General features: G+C 39.4%; 1 protein-coding gene across 2 annotated transcripts; it reads left to right on the top strand.

The window, feature by feature from the left end:
- The first annotated feature begins 694 nt into the window (after positions 1-694).
- Positions 695-10,228, top strand: LOC119842054 (olfactory receptor 10C1-like). Of its 2 annotated transcripts, XM_038369965.1 has the most exons (2): positions 695-702; positions 9,298-10,228. In XM_038369965.1, the coding sequence occupies exons 1-2, from the start codon at positions 695-697 to the stop codon at positions 10,226-10,228; spliced, it is 939 nt and encodes a 312-aa protein (XP_038225893.1). The 2 variants fall into 2 exon arrangements, with proteins under 2 accessions (XP_038225893.1, XP_038225894.1); XM_038369966.2 differs by lacking the exon at positions 695-702 and having other exon boundaries at positions 9,269-10,228.
- Positions 10,229-10,503: the final 275 nt, after the last annotated feature.

Here is a 10,503-nt window from a genome sequence, read left to right as displayed (position 1 = left end):
CCTTAAGGATTAAATTCTAAATACCGAAATTAAATAACACTAGTTTTTTTTGTCTGGCAAAAGTATTTTTTGGTTTTACAATTTTCAAAACAACACCAATTTATCTTAAACTTATACAACAAATATTGTACACACCAGGAGTGTTTTTTAGCAAATTTGACTAACTTGTTCATAGTTAAATGATTTCACTTAAATAACCTTTTGCCCTGTACCCTTTCTCCAAAGGAATGGCTGCAAAGAAACCACGAATTTCCCTTTTTCTAACATTTGTACAAAGTTTCACTGCTTAATTTCCTCCAGTAACTACAGAGTTAACCTCCTACTATCTTTCTTTTATCTTCCTCTACTGTGGTTGCCTGCTTGTCTGGGCCAGATCCTTTATTTTTTTTTGTTGCATTATTTTTTTCATGGGCACAGTTGTTTTACTACCAATTTAGCAAGGAGGGTAGGCTTTTTGACTAACCCCCCATTTATTGATTTATACACATCTATTTACATACACACACATTTATTCCTCATATCTAGATGCATCTTATTTAACAATAACCTTAATCCTTTTATGTTCTGACTTAATACAACCATTTTCTTATTTGAGATGGTAACAACCTCTCAGAACTGGTGCAGGATAGGATAGTAGCAGGACTAGGGACAACGGGAAAGGTAGGAAGAACAGTAGCATTAACAGCACGGTAAAATGGGGGAGTTACACTCACTGACCATAGGAATAATGACTCCTTGCTGAATGCAGGAGGTAAAAACAGGTTGGATTTTTCCTTGGCCTGTTTTGATAGAGGGTACTGCTGCACCTCGGGAGGGGTCTTGCTGGGTTTAGGTGAATTTTAACTGGTCGGGCAGACCCAGTGCACCCAACCTGGTTGGCATGATCAGCTCACGAGGCTTACAAGGAGGGAGAGACCTTAGCCAGGAAGGGCTGTTGCAATGAGGAAGGGCTGGGGTAGGTCTTCTCCTGTAAACTGCCAGGACCTCATTGTGAGCGGGATCAGGCACATCCAGATACACACCATTTGGGGTACAGCAGATTATACCATTTAATGTGCATAGCAAGTTTTTTCCCAAAAGGTTAGCAGGTGAACAAAGGCTTAGGAGGAAAGCATGACGGTCAAACAAAGGACCAATAGAAATGGACAGAGGTGAAGAGACGGGGTGGGGAATAAAAGTATTGCCCATCCCTACTGCTTTTGAATCAACCAGGGCTGTAGGAACACTTACTGTATTTAATGGCCCATTTGTTTGCAATAGTAACACGTACCATCACTGGGTTCCTAGGGGAGGTGGACGGTGGAGACCTTGGTTTGGCCTTCCCCCTCTTCCCTGCAATGGGCAGCGATTATGGGGTCCCTGTATGTTCTGGAGCTGGGAAGTCATTAACATAGTTTTAATGTGGCATTGAAAGTATTTGGGTTTTATTTAAATTTTAATTTTTACTTTGTTTACAGGTGCTATTTTTTGCTCCAGTCAGCTTTCTTTGGGCAGACTGTGAAAATTTTATTTAACAGCTTTTTTCTGATTTTATTTAACTTTTTCTGGTTCTGGCCTGGATTTTGCTTGGGCCACTGAGCTTTTTCACAAAGGTGACACAATATTTCCCTAGGCATGACTCCTCAGAGAAGCTGGTTTAAATCTGCCCATGTAGGGTTATAATAGTTTATAACAATTTGCAATTCCTTTTTGAATTTATCAGGGTCCTCTCTTATTTTTGGAAATTTTTAAAGTAAATTATACAATTTTGTAGGAGACCAAGGTGCATGTGCAGACACTGAGGTCTCATGACACGAAGCACCAATGCCTGGGAATTGGCACAAGGGGAACATTTCCTCAGTACGGGGAGACACTGTCTGAGGGGTGAATGTGAAGGGCTTCCGTTGCTTAATATTTCTTGCTGGCTTAATTGGATTTAAATTCTTTGCCAATTTTTTTTATCTCTTTTAATTGTGTTGTAAGTTTCTCCTAGGAGTCCTTGAGACTCCTTACTTAAGATTCACCACATCATTTCTTTTTCTTCTTCTTCTTCTTTTGTTTTTTTATGCCAATAGAAATATGGCCACAAGAAACCCAGAAAAATATAGAGATTTCAAAAGGTCTCTTATCTTTTCAAATGGGCCCTGGTGGGGAACAGCTCGCGGTCCTCCGGCTCTCGGGGGTCCCCGTCTATCCGAGTCATGGCACCAAGAACTGTCGTGGAAAAATTAACCATGCATTCTGTTTGGATCAGAACAAAGCCTGATGTCTGTTTATTCAACATGCGCATACAGGGAGAGTCAGCCGAAGCTGCTCTGGAGTATAAAGAAAATACAGGAGCTTATATTGCTGAAAACCACAATTTGTTAACCCCACTTCCTTTAACAGCATTTTCCTTATTTGGCATATAGTGCAAGTTTCAACAATAGCTTTGCCTTATTTGGAGTTTAGCAAAAACAATCTTTTTCTGTTATTGACAGGAGTTTTTCTTTGCGGTTAATGTTTTTTTCTAACTTCTAGTGGTTATGGTTACATTTCTTAAGCTGTGCTGTTTGCAATCGCCCCTTAATGGAATTTTCCACACTCTTTTCTTATGCTTCATATACACAATTAGCTTGACCAAAGTTTTAGGCCTACTTGAGAAGTTTAGGCCTACTTGGGTCAACTGAATTTTTCCTCCACACCTTTAAAATCTGGCCCCTAGGAACATAGGAGTCTAAATTTAATGGAAAATCAATGGGTTTTAGGTTCCTAAGTGGCTAAATCAGTTTTGAAAATGGGATTTTGATTTCCACATCATTGGGCTCAGACTTTGCAAAGTATTTTGGCACCTAAAGATGCAAATAGTCACCTGGCAGGATTTTCAAAACCACCTGGGAACCTAACTTCCTTTAAAACCAATGGAAGTTGCACAGCTAGGTATTTTTGAAAGTCCCTTTAGGCATCTATCTGCTTCTTTAAGCACTTAAATACCTTTGAAAATCTGGCCCTTCACCAATTTTGAATATTTTGCAATGTGTCAATATCTCCATTTTATAGATCAGGGAAACATGACTTGATCTAGATCACACATAGAGTTTCTGGCAGAGTCAAGAATAAAACTCAGGGGTCTTGACTTTTAGGCCAATTCTCAAATTATTATATGAAGGTCACTGTTGCACTTGATGCTGTGGCATGGAAAAAAACTATCCCAGATGTTTCCTGTTTGCAAACATTGGGAAAAAGAGCATGTTTAATGTCCAGTATTTAATTCCCCTTGTTTTGTCATACACAAACATATCTGTGTTCGTGTGTCTCTCTACAGTTGGCACAGTGTCATAGAGTCCATGTACTTATGACCCAAATCCACCCACTCCCCACCTGTTGACAAACTGCCTTCCCTGTGCTGTAGTGTTGTAATTCCATTACTGAACCCCATTATCTACGGCTTGTGCGATAAGGAGTTTAAAGGAGCCCTGAGGAAAATCAAGGAAAATGGTTTTTGTATGAATATCAAGTAGAGCTGGACAAAATTGTCAACATTTTGAAGATATTTTTCATTATAAATTTCATTTTCTATGAAAATAAACTCCAAATAAATGTCAAAGAAAGTTTTCGTTGAAAATCATTGGGGTTTATTTGACCAGCTACAGTGCTGGTCAATTATTTTTCAGTGATTGTAAAGTTTCAAGAGAACTTTGAAATGTTAATTAACATTTTTCAAAATTTTGAAAAACACTTAATTTAAACAAACTCCTGTGATTTTTTCCCCCCTGCTTTTGTTTGGTTTAGATTTTTTAACAGTTTTAACCTCAAAAAGATGGTCTAATGCCAAAAGAACCAGATTGGTAATTAGATTATGTGAACTGGCTTTACAATGGAGTTACTCCTGGTTTGTAACTATTTGAATGAACAGGCCCAAAGGCTCCAGTGAAGCTACTCCTGAGTTGCTCCTCTGAATGAGAGGAGAATTAGGCTTGAATTTTCACCGCCTGTAATGGATTGTATGATATTAATGGGGAAAATGAGGGCTTCTGTCAACATAGCTAGCATCTTTTGTGGAGATAGTGTTCCTACACTGAAAGAAAACACTTTTGTTGGTGTAAACTGCATCTACATAATGGTTCTAGGTAAGGACTAAAAAAAAATAAGTAAGGGCTTGAAAGATTGGCCCTCACTCATCACTTCATTGGCACTATTTACACAGATCTTAGAACCATAAAAGAAATCGGAGAAGAAAAAAAATATTGGGTATGATTAATGAATGAAACTCCTCTTTTATGTTGGTGCAACTCATCTAAGTCAATGGATTTCCAGCAGTGTAAAACAGGAATAAAGCCGTGCCGCATTAGAGCCTAATGTAAATAATCTGGCAATATTGACTGGTATTTGGCTCACTGACTCCGATAAAGAACTGATTTACCCCAACTGTGAATCTGCCCCAGTGACTTCAATGAAGGTACACCAATTTGAATTAGATGGGGACATGGTGTATTGACTTCAATGGAGCTATGTTAATTTACAACATCTGTGGATCTGGTACCATTCACTTTTAGGGATGCACACTGATTTACACAAGCTGGCATCTGATCCAAAGACACACAAACAAGTTAAATGCCAAGTCTACTCCTACTGAAACCAACAGATGTTTTGGCACTGATTTCAAAGGGAGACAGAGTAGTCCCTTAATAGTTATGTTATGTATTCATATAATGGGGTGTCTGAGATGCCTCAAAGACCAGCTCCCTAGGGCTGCTAAAGAAGCTGTTATATATACCAGTTCCATCCACAATCAAATTCTTTGGTAAGCAGAGAGATGAGACCAATGTGGGTTGCACAGGTAGGTGATACATTTCTTTATTTTAGTAGAGTCATGCTGAATTCCTTTGGATTATTCTGAAGGATGAATCTAGATGATCCTTGTTATGTTCCTTTTGTCTTCTGGACTGAAATGTTCACTGTTTTTAAGTCTGAAGCCCTGATTCTTGTGTCACAGTGAAGGCTTGTCCAAACAAACAGGTAGTTCATGGACAGCTGGGGTATAGATCAACCTTGCACTAGCCTGCCGTGCACTACTGCCCAGGTGGACTCAGCAGCCACACACTGAAAATTCCTTAGTATGCTTTCATCTACTCCCATTTCAAACCAGGGATGGTCAAAGTTCACTAAGGAAATTGTAGTGTTAGGCAGCAGGGTCCACATGGGTTGTTAGAACAGAGCAGCTAGCACAAAATGGATTTGCACTCCATCTTGCTGCAGACTAAGGATGTGTCTATATTTGAGCTAGGGGATGTGATTCCCAGCTTGAGTAGATGTACCCTTGATATCTCTGCTTGAACAGGTGCCTAAAAATACAAGTGTGTCCAGAGTGGCCCGGACAGCTGCTCGGGCTAGCAGCCCTATGCAAAATCCTGCCTGACTTTTTGGGTACATAGGTGGAGCCGCTGCCTCTGCCATCACAGACACTTCACTAGCTCAAACAAAGTTATCAGGAGTATATCAACGTGAGCTGGGAACCACACATCTCAGCTCAAAAGTAGATGTACCCTAAATGTTCATATAGATAAGTAGGACTGGAAGGGACCTTGGGAGGTCATCAACTCCATCCCATGCAATGAGGCAGGACCATGTTTACTTAGACCATCCATGAGAAGTGTTTCTCTAACCTGTTCTTAAAAATCTCTAATGATGGGGATTCCACAACCCATGGATGCCTATTTCAGAACTCAAGTACCCTTAGAGAGTTTTTCCCTAATATCTAACCTAAATCTCCCTTGCCAAAGATTAAGCCCAAAACTTTTTGTCCTACCTTCAGTGGACAGTTGATCACCATTCTCTTTGTAACAGCCCTTAACTTATTTGAAGACAATTCATAGATTCATAGATACTAGGGTCAGAAGGGACCATTATGATCATCTAGTCCAACCTCCTGTACAACGCAGGCCACAGAATCTTACCCACCCACTCCTGCGAAAAACCTCACCTATGTCTGAGCTACTGAAGTCCTCAAATCGTGGTTTAAAGACTTCAAGGAGCAGAGAATCCTCCAGCAAGTGACCCGTGCCCCATGCTACGGATGAAGGCAAAAAACCTCCAGGGCCTCTTCCAATCTGCCCTGGAGGAAAATTTCTTCCCGACCCCAAATATGGTGATCAGCTAAACCCTGAGCATATGGGCAAGATTCACCAGTCAGATACCCAGGAAAGAATTTTCTATAGTAACTCAGATCCCACCCCATCTAACATCCCATCACAGGCCATTGGGCCTATTTACCATGAATATTTAAAGATCAATTAATTGCCAAAATCATGTTATCCCATCATACCAGCTCCTCCATTAACAGGTATCAGGTCCCCCTCAGTCTACTTTGCTGAAGACTAAACATGCCCAGGTTTTTTTAATTTTTCCTCATAGGTCTGATTTTCTAACCCTTTGATCATTTTTGTGGCTCTCCTCTGGACTCTCTCCAGTTTGTCCACATCTTTCTTAAAGTGTGGTGCTTGGAAATGGACACATTATTTTCATTGAGTCCTCACCAGTGCCAACAGAGCAGGACAATTACCTCCCATGTCTTACATACAACAAGACTGTCAATACATCACAGAATGATGTTAACCTTTTTCATATCCGCTTCACATTATTAAGGGACAAGGTGGGTTAGTAATTTTTTTTATTGGACCAGCATCTGGTGGTGGGAGAGACAAGCTTTTGAGCTACACAGAGCTCTTCTTCAGGTCTGGGAAAGGTACACAGAGTGCCCCAGCTAAATAAAGGATTGAACAGATATTTTAGCCTAAATAGTTAGCTCATATTCTAAATGACCATTCATGGTGAAGTGGCCCATTAACAGCCCTGTAGTTATAGGACAAAAAGAGGGGTTAGTGGGTTACAGATTGTTGTAATAAGCCATAAATCCAATGTCTTTATTCAAACCAGGATTTTTAGTGTCTAGCAAAGTTAGGAATTTAATCAGTAACTCCCCTGGAGTTAATAGTAGAGTTGCTGGAAAAAATGCTAGCAGAACAGTTTTCCATCCAAAAAGGATGAGTTGATGAAATCAGAACATTATATATGGGAACATTTTAATTACATCTACATTTCCAAGAGGCAATTATAAAAATGTTTTGACCTTAATATAATATAATATAATATAATATAATATAATATAATATAATATAATATAATATAATATAATATAATATAATATAATATAAACAATAAAGTTGAAACAAAATGATTCAACCTTATGAAAATTAAACAAATGAGCCTCATCTAAATGCCAGAAACTGGGAATGGGTAGTGGGATGGATTACTTGATGATTATCTATTCTGTTCATTGCTTCTGAATCACCTGGCTTTGGCCACTGTCGGGAGACAGGATACTGGGCTAGATGGACCTTTGGTCTGACCTAGTGTGGCCGTTCTTATGTTCTTATGATTTGTTTTGATTTCATCAAAACAACATGTTTTGATAAGATTGAAATGAAATATTTCCAGATTATTTTGTTTTGCAAAAAAATCTGAGATTTTGTTTTTTTGTCCTGATTTAATATGAAATGAAATTTCAAAGTTTGAGAATTTACTATGGGTTGTAAATTCTGTTGTTCAACCAGATGTAGTTGATGGTATGAAACCCCACCCACCTCTGAAACACATGAATTGCTCTATTCTGATCTCGCTTACATTACATTTACACTGATGTAGCCACATTGATTTCAGTGAATTGATTTCAGTGAAATGACTATTTACATTAACTGAAGATCTGCTCTGAGAGATGTAGATCCACCACACCATTACTCCTGTTTTACATGTAACTGATTTGATTTCAATGCATTGCACCAGCATCCAACTGTGGTATCAGTAATGAATCATAATTCCTTTCTGTTTGAGAAAGAGGAAAATCAAGCCATAAATAATCAGAGTTAGACAAAAGAGACTGTACAAATATTTCTATATAATTATGAAGGTTGGGATTTTCATAGAACATAGGACTGAAAGGGACCTTCTGGGTCATCGAGTCCAATCCCCAGCTTTGGTAGGCAGCCCTGTCATATAATCCTGCTCATAAATGTATCAGGCTACATCTTTAACTAGTTAGGTTGTTTGTCCACATTACTCCTACTGGGAGGCTTCTAGAACATCACTCTCCAGTGGTTACAAACATTCTTAATTTCCAGCATAAATGTATCTGTGGCCAGTTTATTTCCATTTGTTTTTAAGCCAACACTGTCCTTTAGCTTCCAATGCTCTTTTCCCTCCCTGGTATTTACCCTCCTGACGTATTTGTAGAGGGCAATCAGACCCCCGCTCAGCTGTGATTTAGGCTAAACAAGCCAACCTCTTTTAGTCTTCTCTTGAAAGATACATTCTCCATTTACCTCCTCATCCTAGAAGCCCTTCTCTGCAGCTTTTCCCATTTGAATGAGTCTTTCTTGAATTTGAGTGACCAGAATTGTACGCAGTATTCCCGATGAGATTTTGCCAATGTTTTGTATGATGGCATTCATAATTGCCTATATCTAGCAGAAATACTTTACCTGATACATCTTAGAATCACATATGTTGTTTTCACAGACACGTCACATTGGTGGCTCATAGTCATTCTGTGTTTTACTAATACACCATGGCCTTTCTTCTCCTGTGTCACTTTCATCTGATGAGCTCACAGTTTATAACAGAGGTCTATTTTATGTGCTCCTCATTCTATGACCTTTCACGTTGCAATATTAAATTTCATCCCATTTCCATTAGTCTGGCCCTCAAGGTTATCCATTTCTTTCTGTATAATATTCTAATCTTTCTCAGTATTAACAATGCCTCCCATGAGGCATTTCCTAAACCAATGAGGCATTTCCATGAACAATTTCCATGAGTAAATTTCACACCGAGGCCACTAATGATAATATTAAATAAGATCAATCTAACGACTGATCCTTGAGAAAGTCCAGTATTAACCTAATTCTAGTCCAGCGGTTCACCTTTCATCAAAACCTGCTGTTGTCTCCCCTTTACCCAGTTTCTTACCTACATTAAAATTCTTGTACTAAACGTAGTCTTTTCCAATTTAATTAATATTTCCCCTGTGCTATTGCCTCAGGTGCCTTGCAGAAATCCAGACATTTTAGATTTAACACAGTCTCCTTGTCTAATAATCAGTTATTTATAAAGGAAAGAGACCAGATTAGTCTGGCATGACTAAAAGATAGATAGATAGATAGATAGATAGATAGATAGATAGATAGATAGATGCCAATTTTACTTTACATAAATCATATATCAAACTCATGTGTAGTCTTTCTTTTTAATTCTTAAGACAAAATATGCTGAAGAAGAGATAAGAAATGACACCTCTATGGCCAAATTTGTCCTGCTGGGGTTCTCTAACCACCCAGACACGAATCTCATTCTCTTCATGGTGTTTCTATGCATTTACATCATCACAGTGCTGGGCAACATCCTCATCATCATCGTCATAAATGTCGATCCAGCCCTTCACACGCCTATGTATTTCTTCCTCAGGAACTTGTCCTTCCTGGAGGTCTGCTACACCTCAGTCACCCTGCCCAAGATGCTGGCCAATCTCCTCTCAGAAGACAAAACCATATCCTTTGTTGGATGTGCAGTACAGATGTATTTCTTTCTATTCTTTGCTGTTACTGAGTGCTTTCTCCTTGCATCTATGGCATATGACCGCTACAGTGCTATATGCAACCCTCTGCGCTACACAGCCATCATGGACAAGAGGGTTTGCATCCAGCTGGCTATGAGCTCATGGATCTGTGGCATCCTGGTGGCCCTGGGGCACACAATCTTTGTCTTCATGCTTCCTTTTTGTGGGTCCCACGTGATCAACCACTTCTTCTGTGAGATCCAGCCGGTGCTGAAGCTGGTGTGTAGGGACACCTATTGGAACGAGATCCAGATCATTGTGGCTGCTGCCTTCGTCCTCATGCTGCCTTTCATGATGATCCTGATATCCTACATCTGTATCATCTCCACCATCCTGAAAATGCAGTCCGCCGAAGGCAGGCGCAGAGCCTTCTCCACCTGCTCCTCACACCTCATTGCGGTGACCTTGTTCTACGGGACGGCCCTTATCATGTACGTGCGCCCCAAGTCCAGCTTCTCTGCAGATGTGAACAAGTTACTCTCTCTGTTCTACTCAGTGGTGACTCCGATCTTGAACCCCATCATCTACAGTCTCAGAAACAAGGAGGTGAAAGATGCCTTGAGGAAAACAGGGATGAAAATATTCCATCCACAAAAATAAACATTTTCCCTCCCACTGAATTATTCCCTGGGGAGTATCTCAGCTCTCAAGAGACTCTATGTTGCTAAAGAGACCAAGAGACAGCTCAGCATTACATAGCAATTTATCACATCGAATGTAGTGTTGGTCTACTTTTTCTGAAATTTGTATTTCAATGACATTTTTTCATTTAAGATTCTGAATTTTAACAAATAAATCTGTGAATCTTGTAGAAAACAAAAGAAAATAAATGAAAAATACAAATAAAAAAATAAAATGAAATTACATTGCTGTCT

The sequence above is a fragment of the Dermochelys coriacea genome, chromosome 13 (assembly GCF_009764565.3).
Source record: "Dermochelys coriacea isolate rDerCor1 chromosome 13, rDerCor1.pri.v4, whole genome shotgun sequence".
Classification (NCBI taxonomy): domain Eukaryota; kingdom Metazoa; phylum Chordata; order Testudines; family Dermochelyidae; genus Dermochelys; species Dermochelys coriacea.
Note: the sequence above shows the minus strand (reverse complement) of the source record. Positions and strands in the feature narration are given on the sequence as shown.